This window comes from Thamnophis elegans, chromosome 1 (assembly GCF_009769535.1).
Source record: "Thamnophis elegans isolate rThaEle1 chromosome 1, rThaEle1.pri, whole genome shotgun sequence".
Classification (NCBI taxonomy): Eukaryota; Metazoa; Chordata; class Lepidosauria; order Squamata; family Colubridae; genus Thamnophis; species Thamnophis elegans.
In genome coordinates, this window is record NC_045541.1 from 176,448,468 (window position 1) to 176,475,089 (window position 26,622).

Genomic DNA, 26,622 nt, shown 5'->3' on the forward strand with positions numbered 1-26,622 from the left:
AAAAGTAAACGAATCATCTCAATTTTGGCATTTATGAAGAAGTTGAAAAGCTTCCATTTGGGAAAAGTGAAGAGATTCCTATTGATGAGAAGGTGATTAGGAAAATGTTAGAATGTGCAGAAATGAACAGAGTAACACTAACAATTAAAGAGGAAGAACAAACTGAATATTATATGATATGGGAAGTATTTTATCAATGATTAGAGAATAAAAAGTGAAATTGGAAATAAAAGAAGATTAAAGAAGGATATAAAATATTTTAAGAGAGGTATAAATAAGATAACTGTTAGTATTATGTTCAATTGTTTAATATACTATAATTCTAAGACTAGAGAATTAATATTAACATGAATGATGTTGTAAATGCTGAAGGCTGTTGCAATGAGATATTTGTATCCAGATGACACACTGTTTAAGGAAAGATGGAAAGATCCATCATATATATATATATATATATGTGTGTGTGTGTGTGTGTGTGTGTGTGTGTGTATGTGTGTTTGTGTATGCATGTGTGTGTGTGTGCGAAATACCACTCACGCATCATCACGAAATCTCCAAAACTGTAAAGCCTACAAACTTGAAATTTGGCACGTATGTTCCTCTTGGCTTTTAGGTGCTCGCTAAGAAAGGATTTTTCAAAATGACCATCAGATCGTTAGCATTTCTTACATTATTATTAACACGTTCTGATGCTAAGGAGTTAGACGTTCTACTCCCCCTCCCCACCTGAAAAGAACTCTGCTCCAACTGCCACTTGGGTGTGGGCATGGCCAACGCATGACTCATCCGGCCTGCAGGCTGGGAGTTTACACATTCTACTCCCCCTCCCCACCTGAAAAACGCTGTGATGCTAAGGAGTTAGACTGAGGGAGAGCAGGGGATAAGATAGGAGAGGCCTCTGTGGGGCCAGCCTGAAGGGGAGAGGAGAGGAGAAGCTTCTGTGGGGCACGCCTGAGGGAGAGAAGTGGAGAGGAGAGGCCGATGGTAACTACTCATTAATGCTCAAGCATGGGTAACCAACCAGGTTTTAAATATGTGTAACTGCAGACTTCACTGTTTTGGATTGCTGTACAGTATTGTAAGAATGTTCTGTATGTCTTATGGAGATTCTCAGTCATCCAGGTTGGGGTTGCCCCAAAGGTGCTTTTCCAAAAGGCAACTGGACTTCCTTGGGTTTTCTTTTTCTTTGGGAACGTTTTGCTTCTCGTCCAAGAAGCCCAGTTGCCATTTGGAAAAAGCACCGTTGGGTGTAAGAGCATCCTATTTCTTCTTTTGCTTTTATTGAATCATATGCACTTCCTATTCCTGAGTTTCCCCTGGAGAGATTTTGTCAAAAGCCTTTTGGAAAAGCTCAGATGAACAACTTGCCATTCGGAAGATACGTTTTTATTCTGTGGTTGTTGCTGTTGTTTTTTTTAAAGGGAAGAATTTCCCTTTGCATAGACTTTATAATTTTGTCTTAGTAAATCTTTCCACCACGTTGGATAATAATCCTTATACAATATCAGAAAAGAATTGCTTGAGGTTGTGTGCGTGCTTTGTGTGTGTGTGTGTGTGTGTGTGTGTGTGTAATTATATACCCTGTTCCCCTCAAAATAAGACCTCCCCAGATAATAAGCCCAATCGGGCTTTTGAGCGCATGTGCATCCAACTTCTTTTGCAATTACCTTTTGAGGCTTTCCCTCCTTATGGAGGGTGTCAATGATGGTTTTCTGCACAACTGTCAAGTCAGCAATCTTTCCCATGATTGTGATTCCTACTGAACCAGACTGAGAGGCTCAGGAACCCTTTGCAGGCGTTATGGCTTAATTAGCTGATTAGAGTGGGACACTTTGAGCCTAGAATATGGCACCTTTTCACAATATTCTAATTTTCCGAGATTGTGGATTTGGGGTTTTCATGTGCTGTAAGCCATAATCATTACAATTATGACAAATCAGGGCTTGAACTATCTTGCTTTGCATGTAGTGAGTCTATCTCATATATTAGTTTCACCTTTTAAGTTGCATTACTGAAATAAATGAACTTTTGCATGATATTCTAATTTTTCGAGTTTCACCTGTATATCCCTCTCCCTCATTATTCGTTTAGATTTTTGGATTATTATTTTTAAGCACGTGTATGGATTCATTCTTTCTTTCTTTTTTGTTCATTTTGGCAACACTTCCATTTTCTCTAATAGCTTCCTTGACAATGCTAATTAATCATTTTGGAGAGGTCTTGAACTCAAGTACCTTACTTGACCTGTGGTAAATCATCTATGAATGTGATTTTTCAGGAACCCTACCCCCCCCCCCAGCATCCCAAAGTGGTTTGATCCATTCAACTTTCCTTTTCAACTGCTTTTAAAGCAGTCCCCTCAATTTCAGGGGCTTTCTATTCTTGCCTGGAAGGGATGGGAGTGGGCTGGGTTGCCTGAAAAAAATGTTTTCCATTTGTCCATAAATTGAATCCGTTTGGTGCTGTGTTAATACTTCCAGTTGGATCAGTGAGACCTGGGTCTCGGGCGAGATTTAAGGCTTCAAGGCTTTAAAAATGGCACTTCTGTCTCGTGAATGGAATGTGGATTCATCCCATCCTTGAGCATTTATAGTTACTCCTCAACTTATAATAGTTCGTTTAGTGACCATTCGAAGTTAGTGTTGTGGCCCACCACAGGCAAGCGGAGCTGGCAGCAGATTCGGACAGTGAGGAGGTTGGGGAGGAACCTGGGCCAGTCCTAGAGTCTGGGGAAGGCTCGGATGAGGGCTCTGCGTCGGAGGCAGAGAGGGGGCCAGGGCCGTCTGACAGTTATCAGCTGCCTTCAGAGTCAGACATCAGTGAGGCAGCTGAACAGCTGGAGCCTGTTCCTAGTGTGCGCATGTGCAGAGTGGCCAGACGAAGGGAACGGCTAAGGAACAAGGATTGATTCGGGAGTAAGGCGGACGATGGTGGATGATGAATGGCAATAAAAGAGGAGCGACAGGGGAGAGGAGTTTGCAGGAGACAATTAGTTCGCTTAATTGGTATGTGACTCTCCGAGGTTCCTTGCCAAGTTCTGCAGATATCGGCCTGGCAGCTCTCGAAGCCAGAGAAGGTCTGTGACTGTAAATCCTCCCTCGAAAGACGTTGCTGGATGTGAATTAGCAGAATTCACAGTAAATTAATAAGGAGTTTTTGTCAGGACCAGGAGTTTGCTTCATGCTTGGGAAGCCTTCGGTCAGAAAAGTCACTTATGACCATTTTTCATACTTATAACCGTGGCAACATCCCCATGATCACGTGATCAAAATTCAGACACTTGGCAACCGATTCATATTTATGACGGTTGCAATGTCCCGGGATCATGCGATCCCCTTTTGCGATCTTCTGACAAGCAAAGTCAATGGGGAAGCCAGGTTCACTTAACAACCATGATACTAACTTAAGAACTGCAGTGATTCACTTAACAAATGTAATAAAATGGGGAATCATTTAACAATCGTTGTCAGCATTCCAAGTAATGCACACATAGAATGCAGAACTCCAAGGCAGGTAGATTCCCCGAAAGAACAATTTATTGGATACATCCTATTGGCACAACAGGTTTAAAGCCGACTCTGAAAGTTCCCGCGGCTTTTACTTAATTAAAAAGTAAACATTGCCCCTTTTCCCCAAGTCACTGGTCACACTGTCCAATCAAGGTGCTGGCTGGTTGCTGGGTTACTTCACTCCTCCTCTGGCCAGCCACCTGTGAGAATGTCCTTGGTTCCCACAAGGAAACTTAAATTTATTTTGGCTACAAAACTCCATATAGCTATTCACTCTCTGTCCCTTCTTCTGCTTTATGGCAACCCTGAAGCCTCCAAGTTGGCCTCAGCCAGGTACATTTCAGGGTTGACAATCGTGTTACTAACTTAAGAACTGTATTGATTAACTTAACAAATGTAATAAAATGGAGAATTTTCACTTAACAAAGGTCTCACCAACAAAAAAAAATAAGTTGTGGTCGTACGTCGTACGTCCAGGACTAAAGGGACATGGTGGCTCAGTGGCTAAGACGCTGAGCTTGTCGATCAGAAGCTCGGCAGTTCAGCGGTTCGAATCCCTAACACAGCGTAAGCTCCTGTTACTTGTCCCAGCTTCTGCCAACTTAGCAGTTTGAAAGCACATAAAAACTGCAAGTAGAAAAATAAGAACTGCCTTTGGTGGGAAGGTAACAGCGTTCCGTGCACCTTTGGCGTTTAGTCATGTCGGCCACATGACCATGGAGATGTCTTCGGACAGTGCTGGCTCTTAGGCTATAAAACGGAGATGAGTACCGCCCCCTAGAGTCGGAAACGACTAGCACATATGTGCGATGGGAACCTCACGGACTATCTGTAACTAGAGTCCCCCATCCTTTCCTCCTTTGGATAATTCCCTCGTTTCCTTTCCCATATAAAGGTGTTTTGGTTACAGTCACACGTCCCTGATAATAAATCATTATGAGGTATTGCCACTCCTCTCTGTTCCGTGAAGAATTTGATCTCTTTTGAGATTTATGGATTTGTTTGATATTATGATCCCTTTGATATATAGAGCAACAATCTTATTATTTTCTTTACAAGTAGAGTGACGTTCAATTGATGTTGAGGCTGTGGGTACCCTTGTATTTCTTCTTCTTCGTGTCAACAGTGTGGAAATTGGTTGCCATTGCCATCTCCAACCATTTTTTTCAGCGCTCTAGAATACAGCTAGTCCTCAACTTATGACCACAATGGAGCCCACGTTTTCTATCGTTAAGTGAGTTTTGCCCCATTTTAGACCTTTCTTGACGCAGTTGTGCTGGCGTGAGTCAGCCATCGTGTAAAATAATTTGGGTGCAATTCAGAGGTGGCCTCCTACCGGTTCAGCCCGGTTTGGCCGAACTGGTAGTGTCATGTCTGCCTGGGTTTGCAGAACGGGAAGTGACCAAGGCTGGCCACGCCCCCGAACCAGTTCTCTGGTTGCTACCTCCATTTTTATTTTATTTTTTAGTTCTGCGCATGCGCAGAACAATTTCCATTCAACTGCACTTGTGCCCGCAATGCACATCCAGGATGCACACAAGTGAACTGGCTGAAACCCACTCCTGGCTCAATTGTGGTCATAAGTTGAGGACTACCTATAATTTGCAAGAGACACTGTTTTGGAGCACTTCTTCGTTAGTGACATGGTCAAAATAGCGAATTGTCGAAAGCATTTTTGTTGGAAGACATCGAGTCTCTTCTTAATACAGGTAATCCACCACAAATTGAGCCCAAAGTTCCCGTTGCTAAGTCAGGCGGTTGTAGAATGAATTTTGCCCCGTTTGACCACCTTTCTTGCCTGAGTTGGTAAGTGAACCACTGCAGTTGTTAAGTGAGTAACACAGTTGTTAAGTGAATCTGGCTTCCCCACAGACTTTGCTTGTCAGAAAGTCGCAATAGGGGACCCCATGGCCCTGGGACACTGCAACCATCATAAATACTTGCCAGTTGCCAAGCGCCTGAATTTTGATCATCTGACCACGGAAGATATTGCAATGAAAAATGTGAAAAAAAAGCGTGAAAAACGGTCACTAGTCACTTTTTTCAGTGCCATTGTAACTTTGAACCCCCACTAAATGAACTATTGCAAGTCGAGGACTACTTATGCTCACTGACGCCTTGTATTTCCTCATGGTCTCCCATCCAACCGTAATCCATTCCAGGACTTCGGTCAGCACACAATTTGGTCGTGACCGGAAGCAAGACTGACTGTGCATGCGTGCGCACAAACAAAGGAGGCACGGAAGGGGAAATCGCTGCGGCTGTGTTTGATTGCCACCCGAGGTTGTGTCCGTGAACAGTGTGAAACATTTTGCGCAATGATGACTGACCTTTTTCTCTCCGTGTGCCAAAAGTGTGCATGCACGTGCAACAGCATGCGGGCGTGTGCCCACACCTATAATGCAATGCACGTGCACCCCCCCCCACACACACACACATGCGCGCACGAACCCCCACCAGCGCCCTGTTTTGGGCCTAGCAGGCCTCCCTGAAGCCTCCTGGGACCAAAAACGGAGCAGGGGTGCAGGGCACATCTCCAACATGCGCCCTGCACATGCACAGCAGAGACCTGAAAATCAGCTGGTCGGCAGGAGGAACTGAACTGGGCAATGGCTTGTGTGCCCACAGAAAGGGCTCCATGTGCCAACTGTGGCATGTGTGCCATAGTTTCAACATCACGGATTTAGCGGGGTTTTTGGTTGGCACCTGCTTTGGTCATGGTCAGAAGCGTTTGTGACCATATGTCCCACTGTATGACTAGGCCTAACTCTTGCTTAGCTTGTAACCCCAGATAAGGTCAGCTGGTTAGTTGCTGCCACCTATTAAGACATACCTTTAATTTGAGTACAAGCAGTCCTCAACCTACGACCACAATTGACCCCAAACTTTCTGTGCTTAAGTGACACATCTGGGTTTTTTTAATATTTTATTTTTATTTTTAGACACACAAGACCAACAACACATAAGATATAAAACTCTCATCAATTACATAACAGCATGTCGTTTGGTTACAAGCGTTTGTGCATCTGTATTTTCAATTACATATACGATCACTAAATTTCCATCAAATATAATTAAGTACCTCACTCATTGCACATCATGTATTCGGTTACAATTAATATTCCTTCCTTTTAAGCAGACCTAATTCCCTTGCATCCTTAATTATCTGTTTAATAACAACAATATACCTTTATGTAATCACCTATCTCATTCTAGTTATTTTTACAGTGTGAATTTTCCAACTGTTTATGTTTATGCATCACTACTTTCGATTATGCATAGTCCCGCCAATCATTCATCAAGTATACTTACGTTCATTGTTGTCCTTGTGCATCATACATTCAAGCACAAATATTAATCCTTCATTTTTAAACAGTGTTCTAAATATTCACTTCATATAATAATACAATGGCAGAGTTGGAAGGGACTTTGGAGGTCTTCTAGTCCAATCCCCTGCCTAGGCAGGAAACCCTATACCGTTTCAGACAAATGGCTATCCAACATCTTCTTAAAAAGACTTCCAGTGTTGGGGCACTCACAACTTCTGGAGGGAAGCTGTTCCACTGATTAATTGTTCTCACTGCCAGGAAGTTTCTCCTTAGTTCTCAGTTGCTTCTCTCCTTGATTAATTTCCACCCATTGCTTCTTGTTCTACCCTCAGGTGCCTTAGAGAATAGTTTGACTCCCTCTTCTTTGTGGCAGCCACTGAGATTTTGGAAGACTGCTATCATGTCTCTCCTAGTCCTTCTTTTCATTAAACATTAGACATACCCACTTCTTGCAACCGTTCTTCATATGTTTTAGTCTCCAGTCCCCTCATCATCTTTGTTGCTCTTCTCTGCACTCTTTCTAGAGTCTCCACATCTTTTCTACATCGTGGTGACCAAAACTGAATGCAGTATTCCAAGTGTGGCCTTACCAAGGCATTATAAAGTGGTATTAACACTTCATGTGATACATGTACCAATCTTTCATTACTTCCTTATTAAACTGTTTAACAACAAAATATCTTTATAATATACATCACTACTTACAACTATGCATAATATCACCAATCATCTACCAAATATACATAGGTTCAATATTATCCTTATCCTTCATTTTAAGTGACACCTCTGTTAAGTGAGTTTTGCCGCATTTTATTATCTTTCTTGCCTCGGTTGTTAAGTGAACCACCATGGTTCATAAGTTAGGAACTCGGTTGTTAGGTGAATCTGGCTTCCCCCTTTGCAGGAGGTCGCAAAACGCACTCGCATGACCTCAGGGCACACCAACCGTCATAAATACGAACTAATTGCATTTAGTGGCCGTGGCCATGTGATCAAAATTCAGGCGCTTGGCAACTGACTCATATTTATGACGGTCGCTGTGTCCCGAGGTCACGTGATCCCCTTTTACGACCTCCTGACAAGCTAAGTCAAGGGGGGAAGGCAGATTCACTTAACAACTGAGGCACGAGCATGCTGCAAAGGTCGTAACTCTGAAAAACGGTCATAAATCACTTTTCAGCGCCATTGCAACTTTGTGAACCGTAGGTAAACGAACTGTTGTAAGTCAAGGACTCCCTGTATACGATCAGGTGGGATTTCAGGTGGTGGTGTTGTGTAGGAGAACTTTGAATTTCCTTGATCCTTATCTATCCCCAATTTGCTTTGGCCGTTATTAGGTCAGATTCTTGTAGAGAGTGTTAGCATGCAATAAACCTGCATTCATTTGAACGGCTCTGGCTCCGGATTGTTTTTACGCTCGACAATAACTGAACCAGCTTTTAAAATTCTTTTTGGCACCAATCTGGAAAGGTTATTTGAAAAGGATTTCTAGGAATTGGCATCCAAATTCTTCGTTTCTGGGCATCTGCTTCCTTTGCTGTCATTCAAAAGAAATTGGAAAGCAAAATTTATAGGCGTACAGGCAGTCCTCGACTTATGACCACAGTTGAGCCCCCACATTTCTGAGGCTAAGCGAGAACCTTGTCCAAGTGAGCTTTGCCCCATCTTACGACCTTTCTTGCCTCAGTCATTAAGTGAATCACTGCAGTTGATTAGTCAACCAGTTGTTAAGCGAATCTGGCTTCCCCGTTGACTTTGCTTGTCGGAAGGTCGCAAAAAGGGATCACGGGACACCCCCCCCCCGGGACACTGCAAATATGAGTCAGTTGCCAAGCGTCTGGATTTTGAGCACATGAGCACGGGGGTGCTGCAAAGGTCATAACCGTAAAAATGGTTGTAAGTCTATGTTTTCAGTGGCGTTGTAAATTTGAATGGTCACTTAATGAACTGTTGTAAATTAAGGACTACCTGTATGTCTGTTAAACCACTAGTGGAGGATTTTGAATTGTCCCTCAAGTGGTTCTGTTCTGCATTCCTGGCATTTAGTAGATTCTTTCCCCCAAGCCAGGGGTCAGCAAACTTAAACACTTGAAGAGCCATTTGGACCTGTTTCCCACAGAAAAGAAAACACCGGGAGCCACAAAGGTCCTAACCGGAAGCCCTCTGTTCAATTCTGGAGCTGACCGGAAGTTCAGTTCCCCCACCATAGAGTCTCCTCCTAGCGCGGCGTCCTTTTTCCTCTACCTGTCATAACCGAAAGCCCTATCAATGGCGGAGAGAACTGGAAAACCCTCCCCTTGCCATAGAGTCTTCTCCTGGCGCACTGTGCTTCTCTTCCCCCCCCCCCCCCCCCACCGGAAGCTCCTCTCAAAATTGTGGCGCCGACCAGTAACGGAGCCGCAGCAGAGGGAGGAAAGAGCCACATGCGGCTCCAGAGTTGCAGTTTGCTGACCCCTGCCCCAAGTCATCAAGCCATCTCTAATGAGGACAGATCCACAATTTACTAATAAGCCCGTGGGGATAACACATTACAACACATATGCTCCTGCCTACAGGTTGAAGCAGGGGTGAAATGCTACCAGTTTGGGCCAGTTTGGCCGAACCGGTAGCAAAATATACTAAAAAAAAGTTTTTTAAAAAAACATTCCGACAATCACACATCGCACAGCTGATCTTCGGAACTTTTTTTAAAAACTTTTTAAGCATTTTTTTTACTATAGGTTCTCTGGAAATGTGGGGGTGAGGGGATCTGTTTTTGCTCCCAGAAGGCTTTCCTGAAGCCTGCTTGGCCAAAAAGGGGGGGGGTGCTGAGAAAGCAAGAGAGAGAAACAGAGAGAAAGAAAGAAAAAGAAAGGGAGGGAGGGAGGGAAAAAGGAGAGGAAGGAAGGACTACAAACCAGGCATTAAGACGCAGCTTCAAAGGATAATCCAGGGCTGGAAGGGGCCTGGAGGTCATCTAGTCCAACCCTGCCCCAGCCAGACATTGTTAAAGTGAGCTTCTGTCTTTTGATCCCCCAGTTACATGACTGCATAGGCACACCCAACCAGTCACATAGCCCACCAACCCACGCCCACAGAAGCAGTAGTAAAAAAATTAGATTTCACCACTGGGTTGAAGGCATCTTCCTCACAGGATTTTCCTAGAAGACCATGAGCTTGGGTGGTCCTCAACTTACAACAGTTCATTTAGTAACCGTTCAAAGTTACAGCGGCGCTGAAAAAAAGTGATTTATGACTATTTTTTACACTTTACATTTTTGACCGTGGCAGCAACCTCATTCTCATGTGATCAAAGTTCAGACATTTGGGCAGCTGGTTCATATTTATGACGGTTTCTGGATCCCGGGGTCACGGGATCCCCTCTTTGCGACTTTCTGACCAGTAAAGTCAAGGGGGAAGCCAGGCTCACTTAACAACCGTGTGGCTATTTTAACAGCTGTGGCAAAACAAGGTTGTAAAACGGGGGCAAATCTCATTTGACAAATGTCTCATTTATCAACAGAAGTGTTGGGCTCAATTGGGGTCGTAAGACGAGGACGAGTATCCTGCCTTTATTATATCTACGTGTAACTCAAGGCAGCCAAACACCTTCCTCCTTCTGTTTTCCCCACAACAGAAATCCTGCGAGGTGGGTTGGGCTGAGAAAGATTAACTGGTCCAAATAAATACATTGCACCACAGTTCCTATCATCCCAGCTGCTGGGTTGCTGAGAATGATGGTAGTTCTAGTTAAGGGGTGTCAGACTCGATTTCATTGAGGGCCGCATCATGGTTGTGTTTGTGTGTGTGTGTGTGTGTGTGTTCCAGCAGAATTCTGGAACGCCTCGAGCAATTTCAACCAAATTTGGTACACAGATGACTTACTCTCTGGAAACAAACACTGGGTGGGGTAAGACCTCTCAGGGTGTGCCTTCTGTTAAGATACAGCCTGTTGTGCCTTTAAATGGCTTCTACTGTACTGCCGTAAAATGGCTTCTACCGTACAGCGCAGTGGAGTTGCCATGGTAACGGCTTCCCAGTACTCCACAAGGAGGCTCCCTCTGGTAAGGGGGAAAATCCAACATTAGAAATTACGTTTGGTCCGGACATTTTCTCCCTATAAATAAATACCCAGGCAACACGCCGGGTTATCAGCTAGTAATAAATATGAATTGTGAAATAACTTCTTTTCTTTTTCCTTCAAAGGCCTCGATTGGGAGGCAAAGCCCAAGGATCGTGTCTTATCCTGCGCATAACTTATGTTCTGGGCGATCCAATCTTCATACCACGGCAGGTAAGGGGACCTTCCAGTCTCAAGACCAGTCTTTTTGACTGATTGTTGTTCATTAATTTTGCATTATGATTGTTCATTAATATTCCTCCTGATACTGCTTTGGTTCTCCTTCTCTGCAACCAACTTGCTGTGCATCCACCAAAAAAATACCAAAACACTCAGAAAGCCAGCTTTGTGATGTCCGACCCATCGCGACCCCATGGACAACGTTCCTCCAGGCCTTCCTGTCCTCTACCATCCCCGGAGTCCATTTAAGCTCACGCTGACTGCTTCAGTGACTCCATCCAGCCTCCTAATTCTCTGTCGTCCCCTTCTTCTTCTTTTGCCCTCCATCTTCCCCAGCATTAGGCTCTTCTCCAGGGAGTCCTCTCTTCTCATTAGGTGGCCAAAGTCTTTGAGTTTCCTCTTCAGGATCTGGCCTTCTAAAGAGCAGTCAGGATTGATCTCTTCTAGGACTGACCAGTTGGATGGCCTTGCAGTCCACGGGACTCAAAGCAGGAGTCTTCTCCAGCACCCTAATTCAAAGGCCTCCATTCTTTGACGCTCAGCCTTTCTTATGATCCAATCTTCACAGCCATCCATTGCAACTGGGAAAACCAGAGCCTTGACTATACACACTTTTGTTGGCAGGGTGATGTCTCTGCTTTTGCAGTATGCTATCTACATTTGCCATAGCTTTCCTCCCCAGGAGCAAACTTCTTAATTTCTTGGCTGCAGTCCCCATCTGTGGTTATCTTGGAGCCCAGCTATAAATTTTGTAAATAATAAAGTTCAGTTCTAGAGTGGCTAACGGTAGCCGTTTCTTCCCCCCTTCCGTTTCTTCCCTTCCATCCACACAGTGGTGTCTATGGGCTCAGCTGACCACCGATTCAACCTGGCTGAGATCCTGTCCCAGAACTACGGAGTACAGGAAAAAACGGAGGAGGCCGACGAGGAACCAGACCACAGAGAGGAGAAAGCGAAGCCTTTGGAAGAGATAGAGAAAAGTTTCAATGCCGCCCAGGTAAGGGTCTTGGAGGTCTATCCTTGTGTCTTCTTTGCTTACCCAGGGAAGGTCTATGGAGATTCTCAGTCATCCGTAATTTGTAATTTAATGAGTTTATATGCTGCCCAATCCCGTAGGACTCTGGGCGGCTTACAAATACGAGATAAAATAAAATAACAAATAGGGGAGAAATGAAAACAGATTAAAAAACACAACATACATTTGGCTTAGCTGGGGGCTGCACCTGATTCATAGATCAACAGCCCCAGGCCTGCCAGAACAGCCAGGTTTTGGTGGCTTTTTGGAAGGCCGCGAGAGTGGGAAGGGTCTGAATCTCTGCGGGCAGATCGTTCCAGAGAGCCGGAGCAGCTACAGAAAAGGCTCTCCCCCGGGAGGTCACCAGCCGGCATTGTCCGGTCGACGGCACCCAGAGGAGGCCTAGCCTGTGGGTTCTTATCGGCCGTTGGGAGGTGTGTAGCAGGAGGCGGTCTCTCAGATATCCATGCCATGGTTGTCCCAAAGGTGTTTTTTTTCAAGCGGCAACTGGACTTCCTTGGTGTTTTTTTTTTTAAGACATTTCGCTTCTCCTCCAAGAAGCTTCTTCAGCTCTGACTGGATGGTAGGGAACAGAAGGATTTATATTCCCTGCAGACAGCTGTGTCAACTCAGAAGCGAACTTGCAGACAGCTTTTAATCTGCACTCTTTTTAGAGAGTTGTTAAGGCTACTTAGAGGTTTGTCTGTGTCCTCGGGGTCACCTGAGTGGTGCAAATGCTTCCTGTAGTCTGCACTGAAGCAGGACCGTTGCCGCATCCCCCCCCCCATGGTCACGTGATCAAAATCCAGACGCTTGACGACTCATAATGATGAAGGTGGCAGCGTCCTGGAGTTATGTGATCCCCTTTTGTGACCTTTTGACAAGCGAAGTCAATGGGGGAAGCTGGATTCATTTAACAGTCACGATAATTAACTTAACAACTGCAGTGATTCACTTATCAACCGTGGAAAAGAAAGGTCGGGAAATGGTGGCAAAATTCACTTAACAAATGGTCCGCTTAGTAACGGAAATGTTGGGCTCAGTTGTGGTCATCAGTTGAAGACTGCCTGTAGTCTGGCCTCTGCTATTTTCCTCCATGAGCAACTCCAGAGAAGACCACCTCTTTATTCCCTTTTCTCTTTAGCCAGGGGATTCCAGCACTACAGCAATAGCACTAGCACTTAGGCTTAGATATACCACTTCACAAGCTTCACAGCCCTCTCTGAGCAGTTTAGAGAGTCAGGCAATTGCCCCCCAACAATCTGGGTCCTCATTTTACCCACCTCGGAAGGAGGGAAGGCTGAGTCAACCTGGAGCCTGGTGAGATTCGAACTGCCAAACTGCAGCCAGCCGGCAGCCAGCAAAAGTAGCCTGCAGTACCGCACCCTGACCACTGCGCCACCATGGCTCACAGGGTTGCCAAGTGTTCGAAAGGTGGTCATGTGACTGCAGGGAGGGCAGTAAGCCATGGGGTACCACAAGGTTCCGTCTTAGACCCAGTGTCATGGTTCCAAGCAATGCTCCCAACCAATTCGGGACTCTGAGGCCTAGGCTTCCTCAAAAATCCTGTTTATTTGGGGTACATCATATCGGCGCGGTCAAATGTAAAACCAAGACTGAATAATTCCTGCGTTTTTGGTATCATTAAAGAATATATACCGTCCACACACACCACCACTTTTGTGTCACAGGTCCCATTAGCCAACCAAGCAGGTGATGAACTTCTCAGCACTCCCTGTTCTGACCGAGGCTTCCCCAGCAACACGAAGCCGACTCCTCGGCCCGATAAACCCCTTTTATTTAATTGACAGTGAATTCCTCTCCAGCCAAGTCTTTCCTCTCCCACCGTCTTTCAAGGTAGTCCACAATTACAGACCTTTATCAGGCTTGGATAGTGGCCAGGCCGAGATCTTTCAGACACCTTTCAGAAAACTTTCAGTGCTTGGCAAGAATGCAGGAATGAACGAATTGTCTCCTGCGAACTCCACTCGCCTGTCGCTCCTCTTTTATTTCCTCTGGGAGGGGCCATTCATCGCCCACCTGTGGTCTTACTCCCAAGTCAACCCCTGTTCTTTATCTCTTCCCTTCGTCTAACAACTCTGCACATGCGTGCACTGGGAATAGGCTCCAGCTATTCATCTGCCTCACTGATGTCCGACTCTGAAGGCAGCTGATAACTCAGACGGCTCTGGCCCCCTCTCTGCCTCCGACACAGAGTCCTCATCAGAGCCTTCCCCAGACTCCAGGACTGGCCCATGTTCCTCCCCAACCTCCTCACTGTCCGAATCTGCCGCCAGCTCTGCTGGCAGGTCACAACAACTCTCTCCTGCTGTTGCTAGGGCACTGTTGATCTGACCTTGGTTTTCAGGAGCCTTATTTTTGTTATGTCTGGCACATTGGAGGAAGGCATCTCACATTCCATGAATCCCCCCTTCCGTCCCTAAGTATGGCAACTAAGAAACGAAACAAGAAAAATATGGCTTCAGCTAGAGTCATTTACAGAGTTGACACCCAGTACTTTTCAATATCTTTTTCATAAATGACTCAGATGAATAGAAAGGGAACTTACTAAATTTGCAGATGATACCAAGCTGGCAGGAAGAGCCAATATCCCAGATGACAGGCTCAAGATCCAGATGGATCTTGACAGACTGGAACCCTGGGCCCTATCTAACAAAATGAAATTCAATGTAGAGAAAAGTAAAGTCTTACACTTAGGCAAGAAAAACCAAAAGTGCACATATAAACTGGGTGAAACCAGGATTAATAGCAGTGACTGGGAGAGGGATCTCGGAGTGGACAACCAGCTAAATATGAGCCAGCAGTGTGCAGCGGCAGCCAAAAAAAATCAATGCAATCCTAAATTGCATTAACAGAGGGATACAATCAAGATCAAGTGAGGTACTAATACCACTATAGAAAGCCCTAATAAGACCACACCTACAGTACTGCATCCAGTTTTGGTCACCAAACTATAAAAAAAGATGTGGAGACTCTAGAAAAAGTGCAAAGAAGAGCAACTAATATGATTAGGGGACTGGAGATTTAAAACATATGAAGAACAGTTGCAGGAACTGGGCATGACTAGTCTAGTGAAGAGAAGGACCAGGGGAGACAGGATAGAAGTCTTCTAATATTTGAAGGGCTGCCACAGAGAGGAGGGGGTCAAGCTATTTTCCAAAGCACCTGAAGGCCAGACAAGGAAAAATGGATTGAAACTGATTAAAGAGCGATTCAACCTGGAAATAAGGAGAAATTTTCTGACAGGGAGAAAAATCAACCCATGGAACAGAAGTGGCCTTCGGAAGTTGTGGGAGCTTCATCACTGGAGGCTTTCAAGAAGAGAATGAACTGCCACCTGTCAGAAATGGTGTAGGGTCTCCTGCTTGGGTGGGTGGGTGGGGGGAGGTTGGACTAGATGACCTACAAGATCCCTTCCAACTCTGTTATTCTGTTAAGATTTCTGTTAAGGGAGAGGGGCAGAAGTCAGAACTTTGGAACTGCATCATAAATACCTTGGGAAGGTCTGTAAGAACTTTAAACGGTTGCTGCACTGCCAGTCATAACTCGAGAACTAGCTCTATGCGACCACAACTGAGCCCACAATTTTGTTGCGGAGCGAGACAGTTCTTCAATGAATTTTGCCCCATTGTACAACTTTTCTTGCCACCGTTGTTAAGTGAATCCCTGCAGTTAAGTTGCTAACACAAATCCGTAAGTGTATCCGGCTTCCGTATTGACTTTGCTTGTCAGAAGGTCACCAAAGGGGATCACGAGACCCCAGGACACTGTGACCATCAAAAATACTTGCCAGTTGCCAAAGTTGCTTGAAATTTTGATCATGTGACCATGGAGATACTGCAACGGCCAAAAGCGTGAAAAATAGTCATAAGTCACTTTTGTTAGTGCTATTGTAACTTTGAACCATCACTAAATGAAGTATTTTATGTCAAGGACTACTTGTGCTCACTGATGCCTTGTATTTCTCCACAGTCTCCCATCCATGTATGAATAGGCCTAACTCTTGCTTAGCTTGTAACCCCAGATAAGGTCAGCTGGGTATCTGCTACCAGCTGCTAAGACATTCCCTTGGTTGGGCATCTTCTATAATTTGTTGTCAGGGTTCCAAGTAAGACCCCCAATGAAAGAAGACTCCGAGACTTGAGCTTCCTCAAAGTTCCACTTCGTTAGAGATGTCATCTTGGCACATCTGGGAAAACTCGAATCTGAAAGCTTCCAGGTTTTCCCCACCCAAATGAAAGTCCAAGTCCCTGCCCAGCACCCCCCATATCCATCACATGGCCCTCAGGCACCGTCCAAAACTGGAGATGCCTCCCAGTCACATCCCTCAAGGTGCAGGGCAAGATGTCCTTGACTCTCTGAGAAAGGAATGTTATTTTGACTATAAATCTCCCACACTCCATACAATCCCCCCTCCTATTTTCCCACAGCAATCAATGAGGCAGGCCTGAAGGCCTAATGCAAAAGATGGCTTCCAGGTCGGACCCTCACTTAACAAAAAACACTTTCTTAGCAAAATAAATTTTGTGGTTCTAAGTCGAAGACTACTAGAGAGAGAGGGAGAGGAAGGAAGGAAGGAAGGAAGGAAGGAAGGAAGAAAAAGGAAGGAAAGAAAGAAAGAAAGAAGGAAGGAAGGAAGGAAGGAAGGAAGGAAGGAAGGAAGGAAGGAAGGGTGGAAAGAAGGACAGATAAAAATACATACACACACAAATATATATACACATACATATATATCATAGGTAGGTAGGCGGGGAGAGAGAGAAAGAGGGATCCTCTGTAAGTTCAAGTCCCTGCCCAGCACCCACATGTCCATCACATTGTCCAATCAAGCACCATCCAAAACTGGAAATATCTCCCAGTCACACCCCTCAAGGTGCAGGGCAAATGTCCTTGACTCTCTGAGAAAGGAATGTTATTTTGACTATAAATCTCCCACACTCCATACAATCCCGCCTCCCATTTTCCCACAGCAATCAATGAGGCAGGCCTGAAGGCCTAATGCAAAAGATGGCTTCCAGATCTGACCCTCACTTAACAATAAACACTTTCTTAGCCAAATAAATTTTGGGCTCAATTGTGGCCCTAAGTCGAAGACTACTAGAGAGAGAGGGAGAGAGAGAGGAAGGAAGAAAGAAAGAAGGAAAAAGGAAAGGAAGGAAGGAAGGAAGGAACGACAGAGGGTGGAAAGAAGGACGGATATAAATACATACACACACACAAACACACACACACATACATACATATACACATACATCATAGGTAGGTAGGCGGAGAGAGGGAGGGAGGGAGGGAGAGAGAGGGGGGGAGAGAGATAGAGAGAGAGAGAGTCCCTGCCCAGCACCCACATGTCCATCACATTGTCCAATCAAGCACCATCCAAAACTGGAATTACCTCCCAGTCACACCCCTCAAGGTGCAGGGCAAATGTCCTTGACTCTCTGAGAAAGGAATGCTATTTAGACTATATATCTCCCACATTCCATACAATCCCCCCTCCCATTTTTCCACAGCATGAAATATGGTAGGCCTGAAGGCCCAAATTAAAAGATGGCTTCTGGGTCTGACACAAGCAGTCCTCAGCCTACGCGCCACAATTGAGCCCAGACTTTCTGTCACTAAATGAATGGTTGTAACTCAAGGACCACCCCCTACGCCCCTATATATTGCACTGCTTGATTTTTCAACTTCCCCATTGCCAGAACTGAATCAGTATCACTCCTGTTTTGCCACTCAGAACAGTGAGATGCCCTTTGAAGAGCTGCTGGCACTGTATGGCTACGAGGCTTCGGACGCCATCTCTGAGCAGGAGAGCGAGAGCAATGATGCCACGCCCAATCTTCCAGACATGACCCTGGATAAGGTAGGGGGTGATGATCCGAACTGCCTTGCCCGGTGGGATGCCCAGGTTGAGATGTTATGTGTTAGGATTTGATTCTCCTGGGTTTTAATTTGTTATGTCGTTTCTGTCCCGTTTTATTGCTTTTACAAATAACTCAAATGGCAAGACTGTCCTCCTATTTCCCCCACCACAACAACCCCGTGAAGCAAGTGGGAATGAGAGAGAGAGTGATTGGCCCAAAGTCACCCAGCTGGCTTTCCTGGCTAAGGTGGGACTAGAACTCACTGTCTCCTGGTGATTGGCCCAAAGTCACCCAGCTGGCCTTCATGGCTAAAATGGGATTAGAACTCACTGTCTCCTGGTGATTTGTATAAAGTCTCCCAGCTGGCTTTCCTGTCTAAGGTGGGACTAGAACTCATTGTCTCCTGGTGATTGGTCCAAAAACACCCAGCCGGCTTTCATGGCTAAAATGGGACTAGAACTCACTGTCTCCTGGTGATTTGTGCAAAGTCTCCCAGCTGGCTTTCCTGTCTAAGGTGGGACTAGAACTCACTGTCTCCTTGTGGTTGGCCCAAAATCACCCAGCCAGCTTTCATGGCTAAAATGGGACTGCAACTCACTGTCTCCTGGTGATTGGCCCAAAGTCACCAGCCAGCTTTCATGGCTAAGGTGGGACTAGAACTCACTGTCTCCTGGTGATTTGTGCAAAGTCTCCCAGCTGGCTTTCCTGGCTAAGGTGAGACTAGAACTCACTGTCTCCTGATGATTGGCCCAAAGTCACCCAGCTGGCCTTCATGGCTAAAATGGGACTCTAACTCACTGTCTCCTGGTGATTTGTATAAAGTCTCCCAGCTAGCTTTCCTGGCTAAGGTGGGACTAGAACTCACTGTCTCCTGGTGATTGGTCCAAAAACACCCAGCCCGCTTTCATGGCTAAAATGGGACTAGAACTCACTGTCTCCTGGTGATTTATGCAAAGTCTCCCAGCTGGCCTTCATGGCTAAAATGGGACTAGAACTCACTGTCTCCTGGTGATTTGTATAAAGTCTCCCAGCTGGCTTTCCTGTCTAAGGTGGGATTAGAACTCACTGTCTCCTGGTGGTTGGCCCAAAGTCACCCAGCCGGCTTTCATGGCTAAAATGGGACTGCAACTCACTGTCTCCTGGTGATTTGTGCAAAGTCTCCCAGCTGGCTTTCCTGTCTAAGGTGGGATTAGAACTCACTGTCTCCTGGTGGTTGGCCCAAAGTCACCCAGCCGGCTTTCATGGCTAAAATGGGACTGCAACTCACTGTCTCCTGGTGATTTGTATAAAGTCTCCCAGCTGGCTTTCCTGTCTAAGGTGGGATTAGAACTCACTGTCTCCTGGTGATTGGCCCAAAGTCACCCAGCCAGCTTTCATGGCTAAGGTGGGACTAGAACTCACTGTCTCCTGGTGATTTGTGCAAAGTCTCCCAGCTGGCTTTCCTGGCTAAGGTGGGACTAGAACTCACTGTCTCCTGGTGGTTGGCCCAAAGTCACCCAGCTGGCTTTCATGGCTAAAATGGGACTCTAACTCACTGTCTCCTGGTGATTTGTGCAAAGTCACCCAGCTGGCTTCCATGGCTAAGGTGGAACTAGAACTCACTGTCTCCTGGTGTTTGGCCCAAAGTCACCCAGTTGACTTTCATGGCTAGAATGGGACTAGAATTTACAGTCTCCAGCTTCTAACTGACTCTCTGACTCTCTTTTCCTTAATATTCATCCTAAATGTACCTCAACACAATTGCTGTGTGTTCACATGGCATGCAATGCCCAAAGTAGTAAACCATAGTGTGGCTTGACATCCTAGCTGCTTCCCACAATACCCCGAACTGCCAATTACTTTAAAGCCATTTGAGCTTAGGCTAGCACGTTGGTCCAACCCACCAACACCTCCCTTCCAGGGTCATCTTTCTGTCGTTGACCTTCCTGAGTCTATCGCTTCTTTGTTAAAGGGAAGGACAAGCAGAATTTTTTTCCAGTTATTTCATAAAGAGGAGTTCTTTCTTGCGGATTGCTCGCTGCTCCTTGCTCCCCGGAGATGCCAAGAAAAAAACTGGGATTTTCTGCACTCAGAAGCCGGTCCTCCCACAAAGAAGAGGAGTCTCTACTTTTTGTAGGCGAGGCTTACATATTCCTTAATAATTTTGAATAACTTGCAGACTCAAGCAAAAAAAGAAGTTTAAGATTTAATCTTCAATTCGGTTCACAGTCTGGGACTGGTAAAAACTTAACAGTTCAAGTCCTAACTGAAGAGCTGTTAAGGTAACTGACTATACAGGCAGTTCTGAGTAAGGTGGGTTTTTTATTTTTTTTTTTGCAAAGCCAGGATATTCAGGTATGATAAATTCAAAATTTCCATGTATCTAGGCTGCCCTTTGGGTATTGCTCCTAAGACTCTTGTTACTGTCGTACAACTGTTGATTTCTTCCTCTGCAATTGCTCAATTTCAATTATTATTGTTGTCGTTTCTGTTGTTGTTGTTGATCATCGCACAGTCTGTTCAGTCTGGGTTTGGCATTTGTGTCTACCTGTCGAGTCCTTACCAAGGACCTGGGATAGGCAGATCTGGATGTTTGACGGTGTTACAGATACCGTCGCAGGATGGAAGCTGTTAAAGTAAAGCCGCCTTCTGCAATTGACTGGTGGCAGATTTGTTGGTGCTTATGGCGCTATAGTGCGCCAGTTTTGGGGCTGCACCCAAGGCACCTGTTATTATTGGCATTACCCTTGCTTGCCTTTCGCCACAATTGTTCTATTTCTCTTTGTAGGTCTTTGTATTTCGTTATCTTCTCTAGTTCTTTCTCTTCTACTCTGCTGTCTCCAGGCACTGCTGTACGTCCACGATCCAAACTTTTTCATCTTTCTTATCGACAATTGTTAAGACTGTTAAGGTGTTATGTGGCTGGTGGCCTGTCTGTTTGAATTCTAAAGTCGTAGGACAATTTTAACTTCTTCGTTCTCTATGACTTTCTCTGTTTTATGGTCCCACCAGTTCTTGCTGGCAGGCAAATGGTATTTCTTGCAAATCTTCCAAAGCACCATTGCTACTACTTTGTCATGCCACTGCTTGTAGTCGGTCTGCGTGACCCGTCAAAACCGCGGTAGAATAAAGCGCCCCCGACGAAAGCGCGTACGTGACGTCATCAGCAGCGCGATGAAAAAAATTAAAAATAAAATAAAATAAAATAAAATTAAAGCAAGCCAATTCACATAAGGGTTAGGGTTAGGGTTAGGGTTAGGGTTAGGTTAAGGGTTAGGGTTAGGTTTAGGGTTACGTTAAGCGTTAGGGTTAGGTTTAGGGTTAGGGTTAGGGTTAGGTTTAGGGTTTGGGGGGGTTAGGATAAGGTTTTCGCTTTAATTTTAAATTTACCGCTCACAGCGTGATGTTTTCATCGCGCTGTTATGACATCACGTACGCGCTTTCGTCGAGCGCGCTTTATTCCACCGCGGTTTTGTGGTGGAACCGTCGGTCTGTGCGATCTTCTTGTAGCGGCTGACCAGGTGGGTCCGTTGTTTCTGCAGCTTCTTTGCAATAGGTGGCACTTACTGTCTGTTGCTGTCTTCTCAATTCTGGCTTTCTAAGCGTTTGTCCTTAAGGCTTGGTCTTCTGCAGCCAGAATTATTCCCTCAGTCTGTCAGGGTTCCAAATAGCATCTGAAAGTAAATCAGAGTCCGAGGCACCCATCCAGATCCAGTCAAATGCAGAGACAAAGGATGACCTTGGCTTTCTAGAAAGAATTTTGTTATGGCTACAGAGCATCTCACTTCTTGCAATCCCCCCTCCCATTTTCCCACAATGGAAAATGCATCGTAGAATAATAGAAAGTATGGCAGGCCAAAGATCCACAAGAAAAGATGGCTGCAGGCCTGAGACAGTCTTCAACTTTCCTAATGCACTGGCCATGTAGCGCTTTGTCTACCCACGCCTCCATTCTGTTCTTCATTTGGTCTTCCTTGTAGGCCAGTTTGGTCTCTCCAGTAGTCAGTAAATATTAGTTATCAGTATATAAAAAGGTTTTTTTTGGTTACATAATAATAAATTCTTTTGTCAACAGGGTATTTTCTGGATCCCCCCTTTAACGTTTCCACAAACACATAATTCATTCTACATTATTTCCCATTTTAGCTATATCATTTTTCTTCTTGTGTTTCCCAATCTTTAATTTTTTTTTAATGAAAATTTTTAAAAAACAAACTTTTACAAATATTTACTTCCCTCCCCCCACCGTCCCAAACCACCCCAACCTCCCCCCCCCCCCCCCGGACTTCCAAGAACCAATACAGGGTATAAATCTTTAACAAAAACATTCTACAATAAGCTTAAAAAGAAAAAAAGTTGATAACATCTTTCACTTGAGCTTTAACTCCTCCTTGCTAGGCTAGCTCTAAACAATTTATATCATTCCTGGTTTCTTTAGTCATAAGCTATCTGAAGTTTCTTAGTCCTGTATTTATTTTGAGTATAATCAATCCATCTTTTCCACTCCAGTTTATATATCTCATTTGAATGGTCCTTAAGATATGCAGATATTTTAGCCATCTCAGCTAGGTTTGTTACTTTCAGTGTCCATTCTTGAATAGTAGGCAGATCTTCCTTCTTCCAGTATTGCGCCACCAACAGTCTAGCTGCGGTTATTAAATGCAAAATCAGGTTAGTCTCTATAATATTAGTTATTAGTAGGGTTCGTCGCACAGCCAGATGTTCAGATTGGATTTCGCATTTTTATCCACCTATCGAGTCCTTCCCAAGGACCTGAGAGAGGCCGATGTGGATATTTGATGGTCTTAAAAGGTATTGTCGCAGGATGTCAGTTGTTCCGAGTCAAGCTGCCTTTTGCAATTGACTGGTGGAGATTTTATCAACGCCGATGGTGTTCAAATGCTGCTCCAGGTGTTTTGGGATGGTCCCCGAGACGCCTATCGCTATTGGTGTCAGGCCTGCATTTATATTCCTTTTTAGAATTTTGGCCTGCCACACTTTCTCTAATTTCATTATGCTGTTTTTTTAAGTATAGTCAATGGGAGGGGGGGATAATAGGAGTAGGATTTTGGAATGTATTGTTTTTCATTCTTTACTAGAAGCAAGGTCATCCTTTGTCTCCACACCAGTACACCTGACCGGAAGAAACTGGGCATGGACGCCAGCGTGGAAGAAGGAGATTGGACCATGTGATGGACTGTGGGTGTGGGGACAAGATCATGAACTTTTAACTGGGTGGGATTCTGATGTAACTTCCAGAGTTGGAATCCCCACAGCTGTGTGCCAACATGCCTGTTTTATTAAATTGGAACTTTAAGCATAGTTTTGCCTTCGACTCTGATTTAATTCTACATGGTATTTGGAACGCTGGGCATTGGTTCTACCTTTGCTTTCCTTTGCCACAGTCGCCCTGCTTCTATTTCCAGGTCTTTGTGTTTTTTAATCCTCTCCAGTTGTCCTCTCCGGGCAATGCCACGTCCACTTTTCAAACTTTGTTATCAAAAGTTGATAAGCCTGGGATATTGTTGTGACAGGTGTCTGTCAGTCTTGAATTCTAAAGTCCCAGAGTACTTTAGCTTCTTCGTTTTCTATTTCTCTACTTTATGATCCCACCACTTCTTGCTTGCAGGCAAATTATATTTCTTGCAGATCTTCCAATGCACCATCGTTGCTACTTTGCACTGCTATTGTTTGTAGTTAGTTATTATCATTCACGGTTATGTGCTAGATTTAGATTTATTATTACTCACTAAATCTATCGCAGCTGATAAAATACAGTGACTACTACGTTTTGTGTCTAATGTATATGCATATTTATCCTTAGGGGATGACTACAGTATTATTATTTATCTCTTTTATTATTTTTACCTCCCTCTTTTATTGGCTGTACATTTTAGTATTATTGTTATATTCTGTATAACACCAAATGCTTCTTTACCAGAGACAAATTCTTTATGTGTCTAACCACACTTGGACAAATAAACAAAGTATAAGTATATAACTATTTAGATCAGTGTTTTGCAACCTTGGCAACTTTAGGATGCGTGCAGTTTTATACCCAGAAATCCACAGCCAACCGTGCTGTGGTCCACACGAATCTCTGGAGATTCTCAATCATCCAGATCATAGTTATCTCAAAATGTTGTGGCCTGCCAACAGAGCTGGCAGCAGAGTCGGACAGTGAGGAAGTTGGGGAGGAGCATGGGTCACTCCTGGAGTCTGGGGAAGGCTCAGACGAGGGCTCTGCATTGGAGGCAGAGACTGGGCTAAGGCCCTCTGGCAGTGACCAGGTGCCTACAGAGCTAGACAGCAGTGAGGCAGAAGAATAGCTGGAGCCTGTTCCCAGTGTGCGCATGCGCAGAGCTGCCAGAAGAAAAGAACAGCTAAGAAATCAGGGTCGACTTGGGAATAAAGCCACAGGTGGATGGATGGTGAATGGCCCCTCCCATAGGAAATAAAAGAGGAGTGAAAGGGGAGGGGGCTTTTGCAGGAAACAATTCGTTTGTTTCAGGAGTGTGAAGATCTGTCCGTGAATCTCAGAGACTCTGTGCCCAGTCTTTCCTTGCACAGCACTTCATTTGGACAATATTTATATGGCAGCTTTCCAAGATAGATAAGGTCTCTGGTCATAAATATTCCTTTGAAAGACTGTTTACCAGGCCTTGCTGAATGTGAATGAGAGGGATTCACATTCGTTTAATAAAAGGGGTTTTGTCGAGATCAGGACTCTGGTTCGTGTTTTTTTGGTGAAGCCTACGTCAGAACGGTTCCACCACAAAACCGCGGAAGACAAAATCGCGGTCGACAAAAGCGCGCATTTGACGTCATCACAGCACGACGAAAACAACAATGTAAAAATAAAGCAAAAACCTTACCCTAACCCCCCCAAACCTAACCCTACACCTAACCCTTAACCTAACCCTAAATCTAACCCTAAACCTAACCGTTAACGTAACGCTAAACCTAACGCTAACCCTTAACCTAACGGTAAACGTAACCCTAACGCTCTAAACCTAACCCTAACCCTTAACCTAACCCTAAACCTAAACCTAACCCTTACCTTTATGTGAATCGGCTTGCTTTAATTTAATTTTTATTTGAATTTTTAATTTTTTTCGTCGCGCTGTGATGACGTCAAATGCGCGCTTTCGTCGATCGTGCTTTTGTGGACCGCGGTTTTGACGGGTCACGGTCAGAACACAGAAGTGCTTTTTCAAAAGACAACTGGACTGTGGGTTTTTTTTCCTCTTAAGGAATAAAATAAAATAAAGATGTTTCTCATCCAACAAGCTTCATCGGTTCTCACGTCCACATGTCTTAAAGTTGCCAAGATTGAGAAACACAGGTTTAGGGACTGGCCAACTGCAGAATAATTCGGGGTGGCTTACACCTAGAAACAAAAAAAATATTACAAAGAAGAATCTACTTATCCAAATGACCACATACTACACATCATAGTAAACGAATAACTAAGGTCCACCACCAGCCTACTCCAAGGATTGGGAAAAAACCCCAATTTTTAAAGATCTTAGGGTGGGCGCTATAAAGATTTCTGAGGAAATACTCCAGAATGCATGTGTTATGAATAGCAATAGCATTTAGACTTTATATATCGCTTCACAATGCTTTACAGCCCTCTCTAAGCTGTTTACAGTGTCATCCTATTGCCCCCACCCTAACAATCTTGAGTCTTCATTTTACCAACTTAGGAAGGATGGAGGGCTGAGTCAGCCAGTGAGGATCGAACTGCTGGCAGTGGGCAGAATCTGCCTACAATATTGCATTCTAACCACTGCCATGTCTTCACGGCTCTTGCCATCGCTTAGAAGGCATGGTTTAATTAAGGAGGGTTTTTTTGTCACGTGTATTTACCCTCCCTTTCCATCAGAGGTTCAGGAGAGCCAAAACAAGCCTAAATGTTGTCAAGACACAATTTTTTTAAAAAAACTTTTTATTAACAAACATGTAAAATACACACACACAAAACTTAAACGTACACCACATTTACACAATACAATACGAACAGGAGCTTCCTGTTCTTTCTAATAGCAATTATCAATCGATACCACTCACCTTATATCATTTCCCTTTCTATTGTATTTAATTTGGATTTCACCATTCGTAACCCTCTTATTTTACTCATAACTATTATTTTTTGAGTTTTGTTATATTCCTTCATTGATTCTTGTTTCTTTCCTTCATCCACCTATACCATTTATCCCATATCTGGTAGAATTCAGATTCTTCTTTTCCCTGGATTTCTTTAGTTAATTTGTCCATTTCAGCACAATCCATAACCTTTCTTATTATTTCATCTTCGCTTGGAGTTAATTTGTTTTTCCATTTCTGGGCAAAGGCAATCCTTGCCGCCGTAATTATATGTAGTATTAAATACTGGATTTCTTTTTTTGTATTTCGCAGACATTATTCCTAATAAAAAAATTTCAGGTTTCCATTCTATTTTAACCCCTATTATTGCCTCCAGCCAATTTTTGATCGTTTTTCAAAAAAATTTAGCCTCCTCACAAGTCCACCATAAATGTGACATAAAAGACACAAATTTTGGTTGCATTAAAATAATAAGATAGCCGTTGACAAAGTCTTTTTTTTTTCATTTGTTTTTTTTAAT

At 44.3% G+C, this 26,622-nt stretch overlaps 1 protein-coding gene across 2 annotated transcripts in view; it reads left to right on the forward strand.

Annotated features, from left to right (window-relative positions):
* Positions 1–26,622, forward strand: part of MIER2 (MIER family member 2) — a 74,441-nt gene that overhangs the window by 11,012 nt on the left and 36,807 nt on the right. For both annotated transcript variants that reach the window (XM_032224966.1, XM_032225050.1), the window contains exons 2-4: positions 11,024–11,111; positions 11,951–12,114; positions 17,888–18,013. In XM_032224966.1, the coding sequence (XP_032080857.1) occupies positions 11,024–11,111; positions 11,951–12,114; positions 17,888–18,013 (378 nt within the window). The remainder of the gene's footprint in view (positions 1–11,023; positions 11,112–11,950; positions 12,115–17,887; positions 18,014–26,622) is intronic.